The sequence below is a fragment of the Tachyglossus aculeatus genome, chromosome 4 (genome assembly GCF_015852505.1).
Source record: "Tachyglossus aculeatus isolate mTacAcu1 chromosome 4, mTacAcu1.pri, whole genome shotgun sequence".
NCBI classification, from domain to species: domain Eukaryota; kingdom Metazoa; phylum Chordata; class Mammalia; order Monotremata; family Tachyglossidae; genus Tachyglossus; species Tachyglossus aculeatus.
In genome coordinates, this window is record NC_052069.1 from 52,632,578 (window position 1) to 52,658,434 (window position 25,857).

Below are 25,857 nucleotides of genomic sequence, written 5' to 3' on the forward strand. Positions count from 1 at the left end.
AGACTCTTTCTAAATTAGACTACTTGTTTCATTCTAGAGCATGGCTGCAGAGAACCAAGTGATGTCTTTGCAATTTATCAAGAGAAAACCTTGCTAATAAAAACCTCCTAAGAGGATGATATACTTTTGGTGGGGGGTGGGGAAGCTAAATATTTTCTCATGCCTTATGGTCTGACCTGAGAAACATCGTGATCAGAGGGTTGAGGTGCTAATTGCAGTGAGACTTTGAAATCCCAGTATCATAATATTGGAACCTTAATCATTTCAAAGTCTTGGCTTATCATTTGGTGCATTTTATATTGTAATAAATATAGTAGCTCAGGGCAGTACAATGAGAAGCAACGTGGCTCAGTGGAAAGAGCCCGGGCTTTCGAGTCAGAGGTCATAGATTCAAATCCCGGCTCTGCCAATTGTCAGCTGTGTGACTTTGGGCAAGTCGCTTCACTTTTCTGTGCCTCAGTTCCCTCATCTGTAAAATGGGGATTAAGACTGTGAGCCCCCTGTGGGACAACCTGGTCACCTTGTAACCTCCCCAGCGCTTAGAACAGTGCTTTGCAAATAGTAAGTGCTTAGTAAATGCCATTATTATTATAATTATTATTACAACTAGTCATTGCTCAGCTTGAGCTAGGGATTAAGTTATCCTGGGTTTGATTTCAGATAAGGAATATACAGAAGAGCTTTGAGAGGAAAAAAATAGTAATTCAGTCTTTATAAATCAATTCATTTATAGTGTAAATTATATTTTCAAATATTTAGGAAGAATTGCTTTTCCTGATGGCTTCTTACAGATTTCGGATTGTTAAATTGTTATACACTTTTGAGGCTCAGCTATCTAATGAGGAAATAAATAAATGTATTTATTTGTTCAAACTTTAATTAGACCTATCCTGCGGTGTATCCTTGATATTGAATATCCCTATAGAATCTCCTTAATTTTTATCTTCCCACTCTAAAGTTAAACTCATTTGAATGTGTTCACCTAGGTGTAACACACTCAACAATTCAGAATTCTCTCCTGAGAAAAGAGGAGGAAATTAAAGAAATTAGAAGATAATAAGTTGCATATTCTAGCTGTACAGACAGACACCTTAGGAAAGTTATCTGCTTATATGATTATATAAAAAAAGGACAATTAAAGCTAATTTAATTCTTCCTCTTAGGATTTGTAAACCTACACTTAGGACCGCTGTATTGAGAAGGGATGAAGTTATCCATAATTATGCCTTAACTTGACCAACCATTAATCCTTTCCATACACTGTAAATATTGTGAAAATATACTCATTGAATCTTACTTGATTCATCTGTTTTTTTCTAAAGTGGCATTTAGATGTGAATTTTTTTCTTCAGAAAAATATTTTATATTGATGTAGTCATAATAAAAACATTCTATGAAAACAAATAATATCTTAATGAGATTTCAACTCCATCTAATGTAATGAAAAGCAAAGGTAAAGTAACAAATGGCTCAATCACTGGAATTCCAGTATGAGGTCCTTGTAATGAAATAAAAAGCAGGAATGCTTGAAAGCCAATGGATCAAGGATCAGAGACTTCATCTGATCATATAAGTTGAGCGAAAGATTAAATAGTAGCCAGCGATAGAGAATGATCCCTTGAGTATTCTGGAATCATTCTCCATGAACTCAATACTGAAATACTGTATCATGCCTTACAAGTCAACTATCAAAGATACAAATTTCAATTTGCTTTCTATCTTGAAAAATATGTCGGATTATCATTATTAAACCACACCCATTTTTAGGTAATTGAGGTGTACAATATGAAGCACATTGTGGATATCTACTATTGAACAAAAATGATGACTTAAGGCCACTAGCATACTGATCAATGAACACACCCTAAATATTTACTATCATTAGACCAGCCAAAGAATTTCAAGATGCCACTATTATCACCATCTTCAAGAAGACGAGCAAAGAAAAACAATTATAGTGCAGAGCCTCCTGTGGAGATTTGCTGCAATTTAATTCCAGCCAAATACTAGCAGGCTTCCTTGGGGACTAGTTCCTAAAGAAAATGATGTACTCTTCAATCAATCAATAGTATTTATCGGGTGCTTATTTCACTGTACTTCATGATTGGGAGAGTACAATTAAACAGAGTTGGTAGACATGTTTCCTGCCCACAAGGAACTTAAGGCCTAGAGAGGGAGACGAACAAAATAAATTACAGATATGTAAGGATAAGTGCTGTGAAGTTGAGGGTGGGGTGAATATCAAGTGATTAGGCAGGGAAGACCTCTTGGAAGAGATGTGATTTTAACAAGGCTTTGAAATTGGAGCGAGTGATGGTCTGTTGTATAATGAAGGGTGAGTTCCAGGCCAGAGGGAGGTTGTGGCTAGATAGATGAGGTTGAGATACAGGTTGGTGTTAGGAGGAGTGAAGTGTGTGGGGTGGGATTAGTAGGAAATCAGCAAGGTAAGACCCAAAGGGGTGAGCTGATTGAGTTCTTTAATGGGGATGATAAGGAGTTTCTGTGCAGTGTGGACTGGATGGGTAAACACAGACAGGAGAGAGACAGGAGGGAGGGAGGTCAGTAAGGTGGTTGATGCAGTAGTCAATTTGGGAGAATAATCATCTCTCATCCTATCCCGACTGGAATACTGCATCAGTCTCCTTTCAGATCTCCCATCCTCCTGTCTCTCCCACTTCAGTCAATACTTCATTCTGCTGCCCAGATTATCTTTCTATAGAAACACTCTGGGCATGTCTCTCCCCTCCTCTAAAATCTCCACTGGTTGCCTATCAACCTTCGCATGAAGCAAAAACTCACTATTGGCTTCAGAGCTCTCCATTACCTTGCCCTCTCCTACCTCACCTCCCTTCTCCCCTTCTCCACCCTGCACACTTGGCTCCTTTGCCACTAACCACCTTACTGGGCCCTGTTCTCGCCTGTCCCACCATCCACCTCCGGCCCGCGTCCTACGTCTGGCCTGGAATGCCCTCCCTCCATATATCCGCCAAAATAGCTCTCTTCCTCCCTTCAGAGTCATACTGAGAGCTCACCTCCTCCAGGAGGCCTTCCCAGGCTGAGCTCCCCCCCCTTTTCCTCTGCTCCTCCTCCCTCCCCATCACCCCCACTCTCTTCCTCTACCATACCCCCTTCCTCTCCCCACAGCACTTGGGTATATTTGTACATATTTATTATTCTATGTTACTAATGTGTATATATCTACAATTCTATTTATCTATTTTGATGGTATTGACACCTGTTTACTTGTTTTGTTTTCTGTCTCCCCCTTCTAGACTGCGAGCCTGTTGTTGGGTAGGGATTGTATCTGTTCCTAAATTGTACTTTACAAGCATTTAGTACAGTGCTCTGCACACAGTAAGCACTCAAATACAATTGAATGAATAATAATGATTATGATAATAATGATGCTAATAATAATAACAATAATAATACTTGTTAAGCACTTATTGTGTGCCCAGCACTGTATTAGGACCCAGAGTAATAATAATGAGGGCATTTATTAAGCGCTTACTATGTGCAAAGCACTGTTCTAGGCGCTGGGAAGGTTACAAGGTGATCAGGTTGTCCCACTGGGGCTCACAGTATTAATCCCCATTTTACAGTTGAGGTAACTGAGGCCCAGAGAAGTTAAGTGACTTGCCCAAGGTCACACAGCTGACAATTGGAGGAGCCGGTATTTGAACCCATGACCTCTGACTCCAAAGCTCGTGCTCTTTCCACTGAGCCACACTGCTTCTTCAAGGTGTTACAAACCATGCTTGTCTCTGAAAAATCCCAAGTGACTTCAGCGTTAATCAAGTCAGACACACAGTTCCTGTCCCAAAAGGGGGTCACAGTCTTAAATAGGAGGGAGAAGGATTTAATTTCATTTTACAGATGAGGTAATTGAGCCACAGAGAAGTTGCGACAACTTTGGGCAAGAAGCAGAGCTGGGATTGGAACCCAGATCCTCTGACTACACCAGGCTGCCTCTTAATAGTATTATGTGCTTGATAAGTTAAGTGTTTAGATCAGCATAGTAGCAGTTTAGATGAGAAAGATAAGGTGGATCCAGGTGATGGTCTGAAAGTAGAACTGACAGGATTTGCGGACAGATTGAATATATAAATTGAATGACAAGGATGAGTTGAGGAAAATGTCAAGGTTGCAGGCTTGTGAGTCAGGGAGGATAATGGTGTCATTTGTCTACAGTGATGAGAAATAATAATAATGGTATTTGAGTGCTTACTATGCGCCAGGCACTGTACTAAGTGCTGAAATGGGAAATGGGGGGGAAGGACAGGATTTGGTTAATCAATCAATCACATTCATTGAGCGCTTACTGTGTGCAGAGCACTGTACTAAGCGCTTGGGAAGTACAAGTTGGCAACATATAAAGACAGTCCCTACCCAACAGTGGGCTCACAGTCTAGAAGGGGGAGACAGAGACCAAAACAAAACATATTAACAAAATAAAATAAATAGAATAAATATGCAAAAAATAATAATGTACAAATATGTACAAATAAAATAGAGTAATAAAATCTTGGTTAGCAAGATGAGGAGTATTGTTGTTATTCCCACCCGTAATTATTTGTCTTTAGACAACAGTGGAGCGGGCATGATATTTGCTGCACAACAAACATTCATTCATTCATTCAGTTGTATTTATTGAGCACTTACTGTGTGCAGAGCACTGTACTAAGCACTTGAGAAGTACAAGTTGGCAACATATAGAGATGGTCCCTACCCAACAGTGGGCTCACAGTCTAGAAGGTGGAGACAGAGACCAAAACAAAACATATTAACAAAATAAAATAAATAGAATAAATATGTACAAGTAAAATAGAGTAATAAAGTCAGACAAACACATATACATATATACAGGTGCTGTGAGGAGGGGAAGGAGATTAGGCCAGGGGGATGGAGAGGGGGAGGAGGGGGAGAAGCAGAAACAGAGGAGAAGCAGCATGGCCTAGTGGATAGAGCACAGGCCTGGGAGTTGGAAGGACCTGACTTCTAATTCCAGCTCTTCTACTTTCTGCTGTGTGACCTTGGGTAAATCACTTCACTTCTCTGTTCCCCAGCCACGTCATCTGCAAAATGGGAATGAAGACTGTAAGCCCCATGTGGGACATGAACTTTGTCCAACCTGATTACCTTGTATCTACCCCAGCACTTAGAACAGTGCCTGGCACATAATAAGCACTTAATAAATACCATAAAGAAAAAGAATCACAATAGAGAACAGAACTTCTCATAATGTTGACAGCCCCTACAAGAGTCTTTGCACTCTTCCAAGCATCCTCTTGTCACTTTTTGGACCACTTGCCTGAAACAGTAAGGGCTTTCCTCATTTTCATGATTTTACTTAAGGCTATTAAGCAGACCTGATCTCTGGCAACACTGCCCTTTCACATACTTCTCATATTAAGTCAGAATTACCAAGCACATTAAGAATAATCTAAGATTCTTTAATTCATTTGCAAGGAAAAAAGCATCCTTGAAGGATTTATAAGCATTTACGGGAAAGCGGCGTATTTTTCCTTCTATAAAATATCCTGAATACTCAAAATCCATTACAGTGAACGCTATACATGTTCAAAGTTGATGCTACTGATAATGGGATCCTAGTCTAAACATGAACATGGGTTGAAAAGATCAAAGTAATAGCACGAAACTGTGAAAATAGAATTGTAATGATTTACTCCCACACTGTTCACCACAGTGCTGGATATAAAAGTTTCTAATCAACATCGATGACAAGCAATCTTTGTGAAGCTGATGACAGGCGGCCTCAGAGCCAACTAAATAGGTCTTTCAGGGGCAGAGCTGGATGGATAGGCAGGCAGTCATTGAAGAAAACCCAAACTCATGGCAGAGAAAGAGAAGAAAAGCAGCATGGCACGGTCCTGGGGGTCACCAGATCCTGGGTTCTAATTCTGTCTGCTTTATGACCTTGGGCAAGTCGTTTCATTCCTCTGTCCCTTTGTTACCTCATCTATAAAAAGGGGATGACAAATGAAAGCCCCCCTTGGAACACGGATTGAGTACAACCTGATTAGTTTGTATCTACCCCAGTGCTTAATATATTGCCTGGGATATAATAAGTGTTTAATGCCATTAAAAAAAAAATAAAGTGGAGCTGCAGCAGACTGTGTCTTGTGGGTACAGAATGTGTCTGTTATACTGCACTGTCCCAAGCGCTTAGTAGATGCTCTGCACACAGTAGGTGTTCAGTAAATTGACTGATTACAATACCAAAGAAACCAAAGAGCAGGGGTAAGGGAGGGGCCAGGTGATATAGTCCCCCCCTGAATGGGGGACAGTTCCCTCTGACCCCCACCCCCAGAACATTTGTTCCAGGACTTTTATAACAGAGAATAGTTCTAACCAATCCTCTTATTTCCAGCACCATTTTGCAGTTGAGAGAAGCAGCATGGCCTGGAAGTAAGAAGGTCATGTGTACTAATCCCTGTTCCACCCACTTGTCTGCCATGACAAGTGAGAAGCAGCGTAGCTCCGTGGAAAGAGCATGGGCTTTGGAGTCAGAGGTCATGGGTTCAAATCACAGCTCAGCCACTTGTCAACTGTGTGACTTTGGGCAAGTCACCTAACTTCTCTGTGCCTCAGTAACCTCCTCTGTAAAATGGGGATTAAGACTGTGAGCCCCATGTGGGACAACCTGATCACCTTGTAACCTTCCCAGTGCGTAGAATAGTGCTTTGCGCATAGTAACTGCTTAATAAATGCCATAATTATTATCATTATTGACATCTTGGACAAGTCTAAACTTCTCTGTGCCTCAGTTCCCTCATCTTTATAATGGGAATTAAGACTGTGGGACAGGGACTGTGTCCAACCCAATTAGTTTTTATCCACCCCAGCACTTAGAACAGTGTCTAGCACATAGTAATTGCTTAACAAATACCATAATTATTATTATTTTAGAGCCTTGTTGTGCTAATAGGTTTCTCCCACATAGAGCTGGTGGTCTCTTTTCCCAAGCTGAAGGAAACCAAACAGTCTCCCACTTGCCACTTACTAGCTGCACTGGTCTCCCATCAGTTCATAGTTATGCCTTATTTATTTTAAACTGATTCAATGGGTCTTTAAATTGTCTATCCCTCTCTTCTGGCATGCCTATCCCCCCCTTTAGGTATACTGCTAACCTTTTCCCTCATGGGTTCTGCCCAGGGAAGTGGTGGACTTCATTGTGGATGACCTAATAGTGTTTCAAGACTTTGTTGATGGTAATTTCTCCTGCTAAAAAGAATATTAAGCCTGAAAGACTCTGAGCATCTTCCACAGAATGCCCAGCAGAATCAATTTCTCTGGGTGATTTCATCGAGTAGTTTTCCTTCACTTAGTGGTGCAATAGTGACTGCAAAGTGGTCAGTTCATTGGTACAATTGTGGTCTTCTTTCTGGGCAGTAACTTATCACACAGTCTACAGATGGCCTAAAAGGATATCACTACTTTTTGAGTGACCCAATATCCTAAGCTGTCCTCTTGCAACACTTAGGGCAAGATAGGGATAACCTACTATCTATCAGTTGGATATATCTGAGTTCATTTTTTAGTTACAGAGTACTATACTGAATCATCTCACTCTTTTGCACCATCTCCTTATGATGTGCCACACCCGTTTCAAGACAGTGGGTTAAGGGTATGAGGCTGTGGTTATAATAATGATAATGGTATTTGTTAAGCACTTACTATGTGCAAAGCAATGTTCTAAGCGCCAGGGGGATACAAGGTGATCAGGTTGTCCCACGTGGGGCTCACAATCTTATTCCCCATTTTCCAGATGAGGTAACTGAGGCCCAGAGAAGTGACTTGCCCAAAGTCACACAGCCGACAAGCCACTTGAACCCATGACATCTGATTCCCAAGCCCGGGCTCTTTCCACTGAGCCACGCTGCTAATGGAAGAGAAGATCTCTCGAGTAGATAATCAGTCAATGGTATTTATTGAATGTTTATTGTTTGCAAAGCACTGTACTAAAAGCTTGGGAAAGTACCCTACAACAGAATTGGCACAGTCCCTACCCATAATGAGCTTTAAAGCTTTCAAATCAGCTCACCCCCTCCTATTCACTGATCTACTACAGCCCAGCCCGTACACTTCACTCTTCTTACGCTTACTCACTGGGCCACAGTGCCATACCTACAACTCCCTCCCCCCTCCGTATATTGAAGACCACCACTCTCCCCACCTTCAAAGCATTATTAAGGTCACATCTCCTCAAAGAGGCCTTCTCTAATTAAGCCCTCTTTTCCACGACTACCTCTTCCTCATCCATGTGCTTCGATCTGTGAGCTTTGGACATTTGACATTTGTCCCTCTCTCAACCCCATAACACTTATGTACATAACTACAAATTAAATATCAAGTGTCTGTTCCCCATACCTAGACTGTAAGTTCATTATGACAGGGAATGCCTCTGCATCTATTGTATTGTACTTTCCCAGGCCAGCGCTAGAATAGGGCATTGCACATAGAAAGTGCTTAACAAATGCCATCATTATTATTATTATTAAGGTGTGCTGCATACTGTAAGCCCTCAAATACCATTGAGGAGAAATGAGCTTGCAATGTAGAAGGGAGACAGGTGAATAAAAATAAATACACTCAGATATATACCTAAGTGTTGTGGGGCTGAGGATGACGTGAATATCAAGTGCTTAAAAGGTATAGATCTAAGTGCATAAAAAATTCAGGAGAGAGAGAAGGCATAAAGCTTAATCACAGAAAATCTCTTGGAAAGGATGTGATTTTAATAAGGTTTTGAAAGTAGGGAGAGTGGTGGTCTGTTGTATATGAAGAAGGACGGAGTCCCAGTAACAGGGAGGACACAGGAAAGGAATCAGTGGTGTGATAGGTGAGACTGAGGTACAATGAGCATGGTGGAGGAAAGAAGTGACTGTGAGCCCACTGTGGGCAGGGATTGTCTTTATTTGTAGCTGAATTGTACTTTTCAAGCACTTAGTACAGCGCTCTTCACACAGTAAGTGCTCAATAAATATGATTGAATGAATGAATTGGATGAAAAGTGTGCAGGCTGAAATCAGTGAGGTAAGTAAGGTAAGAGGGGATGGGCTAATTGAGTGCTTTAAAGCTGATGGTAATGAGTTTCTGTTTGGTACAAAGATGGATGAGCAATCACTGGAAATTCTTGAGGTATGGGGAGGTGTGGACTGAATATATTTTTTTAAATGATCTGGGCAGCACAGCCTAGAGTGGGGAGATGTTGGAGGCCTATCCTATCCCGACTGGATTACTGCATCAGCCTCCTCTCTGATCTCCTATCGTCCTGTCTCTCCCCACTTCAGTCTATACTTCACTCTGCTTCCCGGATCACCTCTGTGCAGGAACGCTCTGGGAATGTTACTCTCGTCCTCAGAAGTCTCCAGTAGCTACCTGTCAACCTACGCATAAAGCAAAAACTTCTCACTCTCGGCTTCCAGGCTCTCCATCACCTCGCCCCCTCCTACCTCACTTCCTTTCTCTCCTTCTCCAGCCCAGACCACACCCTCCGCTCCTCTGCCACAAGCCTCATCACTGTACCTCGTTCTTGTCTGTCCCACCATCAACCCCCGGTCCACGTCCTTCCCCTGGCCTGGAATGCCCTCCCTCCACACATCCGCCAAGCTAGCTCTCTTCCTCCCTTCAAAGCCCTATTGAGAGCTCACCTCATCCAGGAGGCCTTCCCAGACTAAGCCCCCTTTTTCCTCTCCTCCTCCCCATTCCCCCATCCTACTTCCTTCCCCTCCCCACAGCACTTGTATATAATAATAATAATGATGGCATTTATTAAGTTCTCACTATGTGCAAAGCACTGTTCTAAGCACTGGGGAGCTCACAAGGTGATCAGGTTGCCCCACGGGGGGTTCACAGTCTTCATCCCCATTTTACAGATGACATAGCAGGCACACAGAAGTTAAGTGACTTATTTGTACAGATTTATTACTCTATTTTACTTGTACATATTTACTATTCCATTTATTTTGCTAATGATGTGCATATAGCTTTAATTCTATTTGTTCTGATGATTTTGACACCTGTCTACATGTTTTGTTTTGTTGTCTGTCTCCCCTTTCTAGACTGTGAGCCCATTGTTGGGTAGGGACCATCTCTATATGTTGCCGACTTGTACTTCGCAAGCACTTAGTACAGTGTTCTGAACACAGTAAGCACTCAGTGAATAAGACTAAGGCAGGAAGGTCAGCAAGGAGGCTGATGCAGTAGTATAAGCAGGCTATTATAAAATTATTATTATAATAAGTGCTTGGATCAGTGTAGTAGCAGGGCTCTTAATGGGAAGAGAACATGCCTACCAACTCTGTTATATTGTACTCTCTCAGGCACTATGTGCATTCCTCTGCACAAGAAAAGTACTCAATAAATGAGTGATTGATTGGTTGGACAGAGAGGTATGAGTGAATTTGAGATGTTGTGAAGACAGATCCAACAGGATTTGGTGACAGATTAAATACATCGTTTGAATAGAGATGAATCAAGGAAAATACCAAGGCTTATGACACAGGGAGATAATCAATCAATCAATCGTATTTATTGAGCACTTACTGTGTGCAGAACACTGTACTAAGCGCTTGGGAAGTACAAGTTGGCAACATATAGAGACAGTCCCTACCCAACAGTGGGCTCACAGTCTAAAAGGGGGAGACAGAGAACAAAACCAAACATACTAACAAAATAAAATAAATAGAATAGATAAGAGATTACAGTGTTGTGAAAGATGGAGAGGGCAGGATTTGGGTGCGAAGTTGAAGAATTCTGTTTTGGACATACTTAGCGTGAAGTGATAGCGGGACACCCAGATAGAGATGTCTCAAAGTCAGAAGGAAATACGAAATGGCATTGAAGAAGGGAGGGCAGGGTTGGAAAGGTACATTTGGGACTCATCTGTGTGAAGATGATAGTTGAAGTCATGGGAGCAACGGAGTGGATGAAGATAGAAAGCAGGAGGGGACCCAAAACTGAGCCTTGAAAAATGAACCCCCACTGCCACAAGGTGGGAGGCAGGGGAGGAGCCTGCGGAAGAGACTGAAAAGAGCGGTCAGAGAGATGGGAGGACAACCAAGAGAGGACAGTGTCAGTGAAGCCAAGGTTGGTTAATGTTTTAGGAGAGGAATGACTCAAACAGCGGTACTTAGAGAAGCAGCGTGGCTCAGTGGAAAGAGCCCAGGCGTTGGAGTGGGCGGTCATCTGTTCAAATCCCGGCTCCGCCACTTGTCAGCTGTGTGACTTTGGGCAAGTCACTTAACTTCTCTGGGCCTCAGTTACCTCATCTGCAAAATGGGGATGAAGACTGTGAGCCCCACGTGGAACAACCCAATCACCTTGTAACTTCCAAAGTGCTTAGAACAGTGCTCTCCACGTAGTAACCGCTTAATAAACGCCATCATTATTATTATTAAGTGCTTACTGTGTGCAGAACACTGTACTAAGTGTTTGGGGGTGTACACACTCTGACGATTTTGACACCTGTCTACATGTTTTGTTTTGTTGTCTGTCACCCCCTTTAGATTGTGAGCCCATTGTTGGGTAGGGACTGTCTCTATAGGTTGCCGACTTGTACTTCCCAAGTGCTTAGTACAGTACTCTGCACACAGTAAGTGCTCAATAAATATGACTGAATGAGTACAAACCTCCAGAATTAATACTTCTATGACCTTGTCTGGTTCATTTACTTGTGAATGAGGTACTTGAATCTCATTTCCAAATTCAGCCTACCTTTGAAGAAAAGCTCAGCAACAATATTTGGCTATGTAGTAGAGTTACAAATTGAATTAAAAGTATATAAGCAATTGTAGCATATAAAAGTCCTGAAACGGCAATTAGCTATGCTGTATGCTTTAGCCCTTAAAGAATTAGTTCTATACAGATACTGCATTTTTGTCCTCCAGAAATTCGCCTCATTAAATTATAAGTGTTTAATCAATCAATCATATTTGGTAAGTGCTTACTGTGTGCAGAGCACTGTACTTAGCACTTGGGAGAGTACAATACAACAGAGTTGGTAGTGTTGATCATTTGTAAACTATAGCCTAGCATCACCTGGAATATCACATTTTACTGAGAAGCAGCATGGCTTAGGGGAAAGAACCCAGACTTGGGAATCAGGGGTCATGGGTTCTAATCTTGGCTCTGCCACTTACCAGCTGTGTGACTTTGGGCAAGTCACTTAACTTCTCTGTGCCTCAGTTACCTCAAATGTAAAATGGGGATTAAGACTGTGCACCCCATGTGGGGCAACCTGATTACCTTGTATCTACCCCAGCACTTAGAACAGTGCTTGGCAATAGTATGCACTTAACAAATGCCATTATTATTATTATTATTATTATTATTATTTAAGATTACATGGATCATATTAGTAAGGTTCAAGAGAAATCACACTTTGCTTAAAAACTGATCCCATTGTAGGCAGCATACATCTTAGGGACATCCTCACTTTGGATTTATTTCACTAACTTCAATGGTTTAAATTCTTCAAATAAAAATTAGGAATAAAGCAATAACTTTAAAACAATAAAATGCAACAAAAACATGGAAAGTCTGTTAAAAGATCTATACTTCCTAAGAAGATAGTACATGAAGACGGCCTCTGATTTTGTTGATTTATATGTGTTGCAAATATAACAAGTTAAGTGTTTCCTAAAGCAATGGAAATAAAAAAAAATTGGACTACAATGACAAGACATCAAATGGGGGTAATGTTGAGATTGAAACTATGCATAGGCAATGATTTTTTTTAAATTACCATTCAAAAATTCTGACATTCATACTACAACTAGATAAGACAAACGCACTTAATATGATGGAGAAGCAGCGTGGCTCAGTGGAAAGAGCCCGCGCTTTGGAGTCAGAGGTCATGGGTTCAAATCCCAGCTCCACCAACGGTCAGCTGCGTGACTTTGGGCAAGTCACTTCACTTCTCCGTGCCTCAGTTCCCTCATTTGTAAAATGGGGATTAAGACTGTGAGCCCCACGTGGGACAACTTCATCCCCTTGTAATCTCCCCAGCACTTAGAACATAGTAAGCACTTAATAAATGCCATTATTATTATTATTATTATGTAGAGATGACCCTGGAGAACAGGAAATAAAGGTAGAAACTCATTTTTAGACTCAGGATGCTATATAGGTACTTTGTTCATGTAAAAAAATGAAAGGACATTCTAAACAATCAACAAATTCTATATGTTCTTATTCCCCTAAGTACAACCCTCCAAAAACGTGCATTAACATTATATTGAAAAATCATTCCATAGGTAATTTATCTCATTCTGAGAAAAGAAGATCTAAATGAACAGGTGAAACACAGGAGTCTGTGAAATAATAATAATAATAATGGCATTTATTAAGCACTTACTATGTGCAAAGCACTATTCTAAGCACTGGGGAGGTTACAAGGTAATCAGGTTGTCCCACGGGGGGCTCACAGTCTTAATCCCCATTTTACAGATGAGGGAAATGAGGCACAGAGAAGTGAAGTGACTTTCCCAAAGTTACACAGCTGACAATTGGCAGAGCTGGCATTTGAACCCATGACCTCTGACTCCAAAGCTCGTGCTCTTTCCACTGAGCCACGCTGCTTCTCTAGTCGAGCATATTTATTGTTTAATTTTTAACAAGATTATTCCAGCTTTATTTTATAAACTTTAGGTAAAAATTTAATTTATTGTCTGTAAGTTCAAGAATAACAGACCAAACGTTAAAAATCAGAATGTCAGATTAGGTATATTTAAGGAACTGGCTAACAACTGGTTTCAATATGATGTCCCAGAAGATGAGGTTAAGCTTACTATCATTTATCAATATCCTAAAAATAATTTTTAGCAATAGATACTCTGAGAATCCAGTTTTTCTACTGAAAGGAAATACAGCCCAAAAGAACTTTTTTCCAGTCAAGCTATGTACATTAACACCCATTTCTTTCCTCTAGGTGAGAAATATCTCAAGCCATATCTAACAGCAGATGGAATTATATAATCACTATCTAAAGGGGATGAAGGGAAGAATGGAAGATGAAAGCAATGACAGTGACAAATATGATACCAGTAAGTAATTTAACCTTATTGTAAATCATTCTTCTTCCCATCTAAAAGAAGAAATCACTCTAAACTCTCCTGTAAGATAGAAGGTATTGGCAAGAAAATTGTTTTGTAAACATGGGATGGATATTGACTTAAAGGATTATTTCTGTGGGCAAATGACAAATACCCATTTCTGAGAAGAGGTGATGATACGGACGGTTTCTAAATAAAGTCATTAAAATTCTCTAGTTTTTCCAGCCAATTTTGAGGTATTTAAAATATCATTTGGGACACTGTTTTCATTGCAAGAAAAATGAAACAGCTGGTTTTAAAATCATAGGGCAGTGTCTACCCTACTTTGAAATGGGTTAACACATTTCAACCACAAACATATCTATTGAATTTCCTAAATCCTCCTTGAATGTATTTCTGTTTTCTGCCTATACAACTTAGTGTGTTCAAGCATTTCATCTGCCTTATATTTGTTGGGTGAAGGAAGGTTTTCCTTTGTTTGTCCTGACTTCATAAATGTGAAATCTGGGTCAGATTACAGGGTTCCAAGTAAAACCTACACACAAATATACAAATATGAATGTGTGTGTGTATGTGTGAATATAAAACACACAGTTTTCTACCCTGTGAATAATCAATGGTATTTATAAAAGCAGCTGCTCTGTGCAGAACACTGTACTAAGCATTTGGGAGAGTACAATGCCACAAAGTTAGTAGGCACGTTCTCTGCCCACAAGGAGCTTAGAGTCTAGATTTCACCCTTTCTTCTCCATCCAGAATAGTATCACACTGATCCAAGCACTGATCCATCCCACCTTGACTACTGCATCAACCTACTCAAAAAGATCAACCAGCTTCCAGTCCAAACCTCACTCTGCTCCATTTATCTCTCAAGTTGTTCCTTCTCAGTCTCTTTCAAAGACTCCTCCTCTGCCACCCCATTCTCTCTAACCATGGAAATTCTGGGTCCCCTTCCATTCTCCCTCTGTATCCGTGGCTTCAACCACCATCACAGATGGTTCCCAAATCTATCTCTCCAGTCCCAACATTTCTCCTTTTCTGTAGTCTTATTTCATCTTAGATAGCCTGCTAACAGCACAAACTCATGTGCCCATCCAAACCTTGTCCTCCTCCAGACATTCCCATAGCAATAGAAAACACCACTGTCCTTCCTGACACAAGCTTGTAAACTTAACATTTTCCTCAATGAATCCCTTTCACCCTGCATATTCAGTCTGTTACTAAATGATTTTGCTATACCTCCACATAGCAGCTCTAGAATCTTCCCCTTTCTCTTCATCAAAAGTATTCTCACTGAGCCAAGCTGTTTTCATACCCCACCTTGACTAGTGCATCATCCTACTTGTTGACCTCCCTGCCTCCTGTCTCTCCCCTCTCAGGTCCATACTTCACTGTGCCGACTGGATCATTTTTCTAAAAAACTGCTTAGTCCACATTTCTCCTCACCCCATTATCCTCCAGTGGTTGCCCATCCACCTCCTCATTGAACAAAAACTCATTACCACTGGCTTTAAAGCAATCAGCTCTTCCCCTCCTTCTTCACCTCAAGGATATCCTACTACACCCCAACTGTCACATTTAGCTCTTCTAACATCAACTTCTCTCAGTGCTTAGAACAGTGCGTGGCACACTGTAAGTGCTTAACAAATATCACCATCATCATCATCATTATTATTACTATATACATTACTATATTATTACTATTATTACTATTTCATCTACCCCTTGCTCATGTACTCCTTCTGGCCTAGAATTCCCTCCTCATGTATGACAGACCACAACTTTTCCTACCTCCTAAACCTTACTAAAATCATATCTTCCCCAAGAGGCCCTCTGCACTTAAGTCCTCATTTCCTCTGCATATCTATGCACTTGGATCTGTAACCTTCAGGCACTTGATAGTCACCCTTCCCTCAGCTCCACGGCACTTATATACACATCTCTAATTTATTTTAGCATCTCCCATGGGAGATGATAGACTGTAAGTTTCTCATGGGTAGGAAATGTGTCTACTAACTCTGTACTATTGTGCTCTCCCAAGCCCTTAGTACAGTGCTTTCCATGTAGCAAGTACTCAATAAATGCTATTAATTGAATGATTACTAGTGCTGTTTTCACTTTTGCTTCCTTGTCTCTCATTTTGATTTTGGTTTTTTTTTTTCAAAAAAGCAGTTCTGCATTCTTGGCCTGCCAGTATAGTACGAACAAAGCTCCGTTCAAGGATGGCAAACATTTCTATCAGCTAGTATCAGTTGATATGAGCCACCTTCCCTGTTTTCAGGTGGAGTAATACAGGCAAGCCAGAGACATTATGCTGAAGAGCAAAAACACTAATACAACACAGATAGATGTGGGTGTGCTAATTTCCTGAAAGTTCTAAGGATAAATATGATTACACAGTAAATCCCACCTAGTATGGTAGATCAGAGGGCATAAAATGCAGTGGACCATAATGACAGACTAAGCATTAACCAAATCTGATATTTTCTAAAATAATTACGTAAAAGTATTCTATTATTCTTTATAAGTTGCATAAATGCCACATAAGATTAGAATGTATGTATTCAAAACATGCAATTTGCAAATTTTCCACTTGTAAAGCTTAACAAAAAGGCAATTCAGTTTATGGTTTACTTAAGCTTCGCAACTACATTAAAATATGATAGTATATACACAACGGCACGTTAACAAGATTACCATAACAGTAAAATCATAATGTGGGACTTCAATTACGGATACTTAAAATTAAAGCTAATTCTCATAGTACCAATTTTTATCTCCTAAATAATGTTAACTATCAGCAGCTCATTCAAAGTTTGTATCTAAAATAATAGGCACACTAAGGCAACTACAATGCTTTAAATGTATTTCTTCAATCCTTTGATAAAACTTTTGATACAATATAAGAAATGCAGTTTTTATTTTATTTCAATTATTGCTCAGTAGGTGCAGAGATTCCTTTGTTATTTAAAAAAAAAAAGTGCCTTTTGCTTTGCCAGAAGCTCACTTTTCTTTTATTTAAAATGATTTGTCTTTGACAACCTACAGAGAAAAGCATTCTATGGCTTGGTATAGCGTTCTGATGCAATCATCATTATACTGGGTGACCCAAATTATATAATTAAAGAAGGCAGTTAACCTTTTATCGAATTCTAATTCTTCTGGATTGGCATTTCGCATATTTTGGGCTAAACACTGGTGAATCCATCTCAGACTGAAATTCCACAATGTGGCCATATGTTTCTTTGGTTGCCCACTGAGATAAAAACAAAGTAAAGATGAAATAGCAGAAAAATGGATCAGGTTCCAGCTCAAATGAGCAAATTGCTGCCTAAGTTCACAAACAAACCAGAAAATCTATTACATGCTGCAAATTTGATTCTGGTCCGCCAGCCAAGAATAGAGATTCTTTAGCTTCGTGTGCATTGGAAAGGATCCCATGTAGGTCATTCATCCCATTCCCCCTGCACAGTGGCCAGATTGATTACATTATCCTTGGGCCATCTGTGACTGATGGGTGTTGAGTCTCAGACTTCACCCTATTGATGGCAGCTCCATACCTTGCCCTTTACACCCATTAAGCAGATTAAAACACTACCCTTATGGTTCATTTTTTCTTAATGCAAGCCCTACACTTTGTGTTGCGTTGTTTGCTCTATTGCTGCCCAGCAATTCTAGATTTTGAGGCTTGAGATACCAGTTTCCATTTTTCTTGATTGACTCTTATTCCTTCATATAGCTCCTCTACCTACAAATTTTTTTTTATATTTAAAGTGTACAACTCAGACTGCTCTCTGTTCACCAGCCTCAGGCTACCAGCCATCTGGAGCATGCCACTCATTTTAAAGCTGTTCTGTGTTTTGCACATTACACCTGTCAATACAACCCTACATAGCATTTACCTTTTCTCCAAAGAACCTTCGCTGCGTTGCTGCATATGTGTTTTGTCACAGTGTTCTGAGCACAGAAGGAAACCCAGAAATGCTTATGTTCTTATCCAACTGCAGGAGAAGCAATCGTATTTGAGTGCCTATGTATAGCTCTCAGTACATTGCACTCAGCACTGTAACTATATAAGTGTACAACTATATGCATATATATTATATATGCAAATATAACTAAGCATAGTTCCCCCCAGCAGTAAATTGATGAGAGAGAGCGAGAGAGAGAGAGAGCTGAAGAGAAAGTGAAACCTACAGCTCTGTACTTTAAAAGACTGTCCCTTGGACTGTTTTATTTTTTCAGTACCTGGCCCCTCTTTCTCTGATCTAAACACTTGACAAATATAAAACAAAGTGGAATGCCCACTGTCTACCAGGAACGAGAAATCAGAAATGTAATGTACAATGAGTCAGGTATGAAATTTACGGATTCTTTTCCCATACGCAAGAATACTTTTGCCCATTTTTCATCATTGTCAGAGACATCTTTTTATTTTTTTTAATTTTCCCTCTGAATGATAATAATAATAATAACGATGGCATTTATTAAGTGCTTACTATGTGCAAAACACTGTCCTAAGTGGTGGAGAGGTTACAAGGTGATCAGGTTGTCCCACGGGGGGCTCACAGTCTTAATCCACATTTTACAGATGAGGTAAGTGAGGCACAGAGAAGTGAAGTGACTTGCCCAAAGTCACACAGCTGACAATTGGCAGAGCCAGGATTTGAACCCATGACCTCTGACTCCAAAGCCCGCGCTCTTTCCACTGAGCCACGCTGCTTCTCATAGAAGCTTCTCGTAGAAGAGAGTAGATGAGTCTCTATAACTTAGACTTGAAAAATAAAATCCTAAAGGGAGACAAAAAGTACTTTCGTCCAAGTGTGGAAGGGTTTTCCAAATCAGACATTTTTCAGTGCAGAAGTACCTTGGGCTAATGGAGAGTGCATGGGCCTGGGCATCAAAGCACCTGGACTCTAATCCCAGCTCTGCCACTTGGCTAATGTGTGACCTTAGACAAGTCACTTAACTTCTCTGTGCCTCAGTTTCCTCACCTGTAAAATGGGGATTAAGACTGAGCCCCATCTTGGACACAGACTGTGTCTATCCTAATTAGAACAGTGCTTGGCACATAGTAAGCATTTAACAAATACCATCATTATTATTATCTACCCCAGCGCTCAGTACAGTGTCTGGCACATATTAAGTGCTAAACAAATACCACAATTATTATCATTATTGTGCTATGCTGACTTTAAGGCCCCTGCCCAATAGACTCAAAGAACTGGAAGGGAACTGTAGAGTTCTCATTCAGCACCTGCTGCCTGATAAATATAATAATAATGATAATATTTGTTAAGGTCTTCCTATGTGCCAAATTCTGTATTAAGTGCTGGGGTAGATCTAAGATAAAGTCCCACATGGGGCTCACAGTCTAAGCAAGAGGGAGAACAAGTATTGAATTCCCATTCTACAGATGAGGGAACTGAGGCACAGAAAAGTTAAGTGACTTGCCCAAGGTCACAGCAGGTAAGTGGAGGAGCAGGGATTAGAACCCAAGTCCTATGACTCCCAGTCCTGTGCTCTTTCCACAAGGCTAGGCTGCCTCAGCAAGATTCAATGATCAAGGAGACAAGGTTATTTAACTTTTCTTAAAAATTAAAATGAAAACTGTACAATATCCACCATCAGGCCTTGAAAATGTGTTTAGTGACTCAAGAAATGTGTCCTTAGTCCCCAATCTATTCTCTCCATGATAGTCTAACTACTTAATTCAACTTTTCACTACCTCATTTTCTCCAGCCCACAACCCAACTCCTTCCAAATTTCTTTATAGAGATGATTTTCCATCCTTGAATGTATTTTAATTCTTCTCTAGACCCCTTCCCTCTGGTGTCTAACCTGATTACCTTGTATCTACTGCAGCTCAATCTGGCACGCACTTAAATACGACAATTCTTATTATCCTGTTCAAGGTGATGTGATTTAATACTCTTATCTGAAGTACAGTAAAGTGCAAGGATTACTACCTCAGCTGGAGTGAGATGACTGGGATGTCCTAATACTGTTGGCTTTTTGAGAGTAACACTTTATTGCTCCCTCAATTTAGCTTGTGCTGTACTCTGAACTTTAGGTCTTTTTACACTTTTACAAAGTGTGTTTGTCTAGCCAGTCCTCCTTCCATCAGCTAAAAATAATTTTTGCTCTGCTCATGTATTTTCTTGTCGATGTCTCTGAGTTTTTGTAAGAGTGTATTTTTGATTTATCAAAGCCACCTTGAACACGTCTTCAAAGTGCAAGGAGTCCCAGCCAATGGAGCATCACCCGTAATGTTGCAGAGTTGACTCCTGTTTCTTCCAAGCTGGTCTCTGGAAAACCAGCGGTTCCTAGCCAAGGATGAATTATGCCCCCACTCCCTATTTTCCTACCACCAAGAGAAATAAAGATATGGTATCCCTTGCCATCAATAGGCGAGGGTAAAAAAGCAAAGTCACGCTGCTTCAATGGCTATTTGGAATGTTCTAGAATTTTTCAATCTTGAATAGTAGCAGTAGCAATAATAAAATTTATTGAGGCTTAAAGGTATGAAGCACTGCAAAGCTCTGGGAAGAAACACAAGGATTAATATATAATCCTGGTCCTTGGGGGGAATCAACACAAAGGAATGAAACAGAATGGTGTATCCTCAAAAAATAAAAGCTATAAGGAAAGCAGAATATTACTACCTCTTGGGAGGGAATAGTCAATCAATTAATCAAGGATATTTATTGAGTGCTTACTGCATGCATCGTACTGTACTAGGAGCTTGGGAGAGTACAACACAGTTGGTAGACAAGTTCCTTACCCACAGTGAGATTAAAATCTAGAGGGGGAGACAGATTAATAAATGAATAAATTATGGATATGTGTAAAGGTGTTTTGGGGCTGAGAGCAGGGTGAATATCAGCAGTGTGATCTCATGGATAAAGCATGAGCCTGAAAGAAGTACCTGGGTTCTAATCCCAGCTCTGCAACATGTCTGCTGTGTTTTCTTGGGTTAGTCACTTAACTTCTCTGTGCCTCAGTTATTTCATCTGTAAAATTGGGATTAACATTGTGAGCACCATGTGGCTTCCCAGACTAAATCCCACTTTTCCTCATCTCCCACTCCCTTCTGTGTTATCCTGACATCCTCCCTTCGCTCTTCCCCCTGCCACCCCATAGCACTTTTGTATATATCTGTCATTTTATTTATTTATACTGATGTCTGTTTGGTTGTATTGATGTTCGTCTCCCCCAACTCTAAACTGTGAGCTCTTTGTGGGCAGGGATTGTCTCTCTTTATGGATGAATTGTACTTTCCAAGTGCTTAATACAGTGCTCTGCATATAGAAAGTGCTCAATAAACACAAATGAATGAATAAGTGAATGAATGAATGTGGGACAGGGACTGTCCAACCCAATTTGCTTATATCCACACCAGCGCTTAGAAAAGTGTTTGGCACATAGCAAGTGCTTAACAAATACCACAATTATTACTATGCAAAGGCAAAGCAGAAGGGAGAGGGCATAGGAGGAAAGGGGGCTTAAAAGGGATAAGACCTCTTGGAGAAGATGTGATTTTAATAAGGCTTTGAAGGTGGGATGAGTGGTGGTCTGTTGTACCTGGAGAGGGAGGGAGTTCCAGGTCAGAGGGAGGATGAGGGAAAGGGGTCAGCAGCAAGACGGATGAAATTGAGATCTCAACAGTAATCATGGTGGAGCTAGAGGAAATAAGGGTGTGGGGTGAAATCAGTGAGGTAAGGTAGGAGGGAACAAGCTCATTGAGTGCATTAAAGCCAAAAGTAATGAGTTTCTGGTCGGTGTGGAGGTGGCTTCATTCATTCATTCAATCGTATTTACTGAGCACTTACTGTGTGCAGAGCACTGTACTAAGCGCTTGGGAAGTACAAGTTGGCAAGATATAGAGATGGTCCCTACCCAAAAACGGGCTCACAGTCTAGAAGGGGGAGACAGACAACAAAACAAAACATGTGGTCAGGTCTCAAGTCATCAGAATAAATAGAAGTAAAGCTAGATGCACATCATTGACAAAATAAATAGAATAGTAAATATGTACAAGTAAAATAGAGTAATAAATCTGTACAAAATGGATGGGCAACCACTGGATGTTCTTGAGGACTGAGAAGACATGGGAAGCATAGAATCCAGGTCATTTTTCTGGCGTGTCATTCTACTCAAGCTTCCCTCCTCAAAAGCCTTCAGTGCTTTCTCACTTCTTTCAGCTTCAAGCAGAAACTCCTGAGCATCGGCTACAAAGCCCTCAGTCAGATGCACTCTGCTCCTATTTTTCCACTTTCTTTCCCCACCACACCACAGCTCGTACACTATCAAGCTAACTTACACACTCTGCTTAGCTCTTGTCTCTCCCATCACCGATCATTTGCTCACACCCTCACCCCTGCTTGGAACTCCCTCCCTCTTCATATCTAACCAACTACAGCTCTCTTTATCTTCAAAGCTTTTCCCCACTTCAAAGTCACAACCCTCCAGGAGTTCTTCCCCGATTAATCCTTAATCTCCCCACCTCATATCCCCCAACTGTCACTTCAGCTCTTCCAGGTCACTGAAGCTCTAAAATACTGTGGTCTCATTAATTATGGTATTTGCTAGGCACTGCACTAAGTGCTGGGGTAGATAGAAGATAAAATCAAGTCAGACAGTCCCTCTAACAGGAAGCTCCCAGAGTAAACTGAGGCACAGATAAGTAATTTGCCAAGTAATCTGCCCTATGTCGCACAAGGAGGCAAATGGTCTCAACAAAATATTGAAATTTTAGAAGACCTGAGTGGCTGCCGAGTGGCTCCCCCTCCTCTCTCTCCCCCCTCCCCATCCCCCACCTTGCCTCCTTCCCCTCCCCACAGCACCTGTATATATGTATATATATTTGTACATATTTATTACTCCATTTTACTTGTACATATTTATTCTATTTATTTTATTTTGTTAATATGTTTAGTTTTGTTGTCTGTCTTCCCCTTCTAGACTGTGAGCCCTCTGTTGGGTAGGTATCATCTCTATATGTTGCCAACCTGTACTTCCCAAGCGCTTAGTACAGTGCTCTGCACACAGTAAGCGCTCAATAAATGCGATTGAATGAATGCTGGAGCAGCAGTGATTCACTTTGCTGTAGTTATGATCGCTGGATTAATAATAATAATAGTAAATATGGTATTAGTTAAGCACTTACTATGAGCCAGGCACTGTACTAAGCACTGGGGTGGGTACAAGCAAATCGGGTTGGACACAGTTCCTGTTCCACATGAGGCTCACAGTTTCAATCCCCATTTTACAGGTGAGGTAACTGAGGCCCAAAGCATTCATTCACTCATTCAATTGTATTTATTGGAGTGCTTACTGGGTGCAGAGCACTGTACTAAGCAATTCTGAGCCACGATTGGCCCAAAGGTATGATCCTTTCCCCCCACAAACATTTCTCTCTGTTTTTGCTTAGGGGGTATTTGCCCTTTGTCTTTTATGAGGTTTTGGTCATTATTGTGTTATCTCTCTTTATGTGCTGGTTGCCAATCCCCTCTTTTCCTTCTATTCTTAGATTGCGAATCCCTTGAGGGCCAGAATCATGTCTATTTCCCATAATGTGTACTTTCCCAGGACAGTATTTTACATAAAGAGCGGGCCTTATAATTACTACTCCCAACCAGTACAGGACTTATGTACATATCTTCTATACTCTATTACTTCCTCATATAGCTAATGAATTTTAATGTCTGTCTACCCTGTTGGATCATAAGGCAGGGATCATATAGATGAATTTGATTATACTCTCCCAGGTGCTTAGTACGGATCTCCACACAGAGAAGGCCTCAATAAAAACTATTGATTGATGCAGGGCATGAAAGAATGTAATGAATGAAAGTCAGAGGGAAATCATGCAAATTTTCCCCTCAGTTTTTTTTTTTTGCTTGTTTGTTTTAAAACTTGTTCTCACCCATTCACACTCCATCTCTAATCTTTCCTGTTTCTTCCCGTCTGCCTTCCAAGCATTTAGACTTCAATATTTCCCCAAAAAGGACCTGTATATTGACTTTTCCTTTGTCTCAATAGTTTGGAAAACAAACCAAGCATACATATTTTTCAGTAGATTCTGGGACCCGAACTCTGATTTGCAAACATGGCTAAAATGTATGTACTTGTTCGATATTTGGTCAAAGCAATCAGAAATATAGTTGAAGAATTGAGGAAACTGTTATTTGTCATTTTTGTCTAGTAATAAGATTCATCATTACTCCCAGATACTTTATATCTTGCACTCTTCTGAAAGCTCCCACCAATTTAAGCCTTTTAAATGCTTGTGCATTTTCTAGAAGTGTGCTTTCTTTTGTTTATTGTGTTCAATTCTACCCTCTTGTTTAATAGCAGAGACATTAACAATAAAATGGGTTCACTTGTTCCAGCTGGTTATTTCTCAGGACAATATATTATTCCTCTTTTTGTGACATCATAATCACCTATACAGAAAATACCGTGTATTCTTGTGTAGAAGTTACTGTTTCCATTAAATTTAATTACCTCCCCCTGTGGTTTTAAATAGAAGTGGCTTGAAAATGAGGGCAGCTTCTATTAAATTTAATTACTTTCCCCTGCTGCTTACATGGAAAAAAGGGGAGGCTACTGAACCAGGGCATCGTCTAAACTAAGGTATATGGTAACCATGCAGCCACAAACAGGAACAGCCCTAGCTAGTTCTCTTGCTATTTTATTTTTAATATCAGCTCCATCCGTACCTTGACATAAACTTTTACAGGAGGGAAACAGATTAAGAGGGCAGATGAATATTGTTTTCTAAACCAATATTGATTCTATAAAAGACAGACAGATGCACTGTATTTTATAAGGAAACGGAAAATTAGCTCATTGGAAGTTTAAGCACAAAACTTTCAAGATGCATGCCATAGTTTTAATTGATTAGACTTAGTCATGATTATATTCTAGGTTTATACTTCAAGCATTTTTATATCTAGCAAAAACACTATACCATGTGGGTTCAAAGAGACCACTGCTCAAAGTTACTATAATGTCCCATTTAGAAGGAGCATAAAGATGTATCTAGAATCTGAACTAGGAAAAGGCTTTAGAATGTAGTATTTATTGATACCAATGACACTTATGCATGGACCAATACACGTTGAAATAAACATGGCAAAACCTAGTGTTTTCTAAACGAGAAAAATTAATTTCTCTATCACCACAACCCTGCTAAAGTTTAATGGGAGACGAAATGCCACAGCCGTACTTTAAAAAAAGATATCAATTGGGAGGAAATACTACTTCATTTGGAAACTTATTGTACAATGTTTTAAACACTCAGAATTTTGATATTTTCATTCACTCACAGTCTAGTACAACCATAAAACAAGACACCCCTAAGCATTTTAAGTAACAAATTAAACATTTACATTTTTTACTGGGCACTGAAGCTTCACATTTATGCAGTTTCCAAACCAAAGTACAGCCTCAAGGGAAACCTCTCCACTGACAAATTAATACCTTAGAGAACAGAGCTGAATGGTGGCAATGAACTCATTTGTTCCCCCAATAATGAAGAATGACTTTTTCTTTACCACATCTGTGACTGTTGCTATGGTGATCCAGACTTACCTCATTGCTTCTCGCAGTGCTCCTCGCTCACCAAGAGTTGTATGCTTGATGTCATCAAAATTATTTTTCAGGTTCTCACAGTCCTACAAATACACAAAAGCATGGCATTAATCCCTGAAGAATCCTAAAACTAAAAATTTCCACATGCATTTTGTTTAAATAGAATTGATTAAATTGATTA

The 25,857-nt window shown here is 40.2% G+C and overlaps 1 protein-coding gene across 1 annotated transcript in view; it reads right to left on the minus strand.

Moving 5' to 3' along the window:
• DPYD (dihydropyrimidine dehydrogenase) overlaps nt 1–25,857 on the minus strand; it is an 884,509-nt gene that overhangs the window by 728,743 nt on the left and 129,909 nt on the right. The window contains exon 3 of the mRNA XM_038745292.1: nt 25,677–25,759. Coding sequence (XP_038601220.1) covers nt 25,677–25,759 — 83 coding nt within the window. The remainder of the gene's footprint in view (nt 1–25,676; nt 25,760–25,857) is intronic.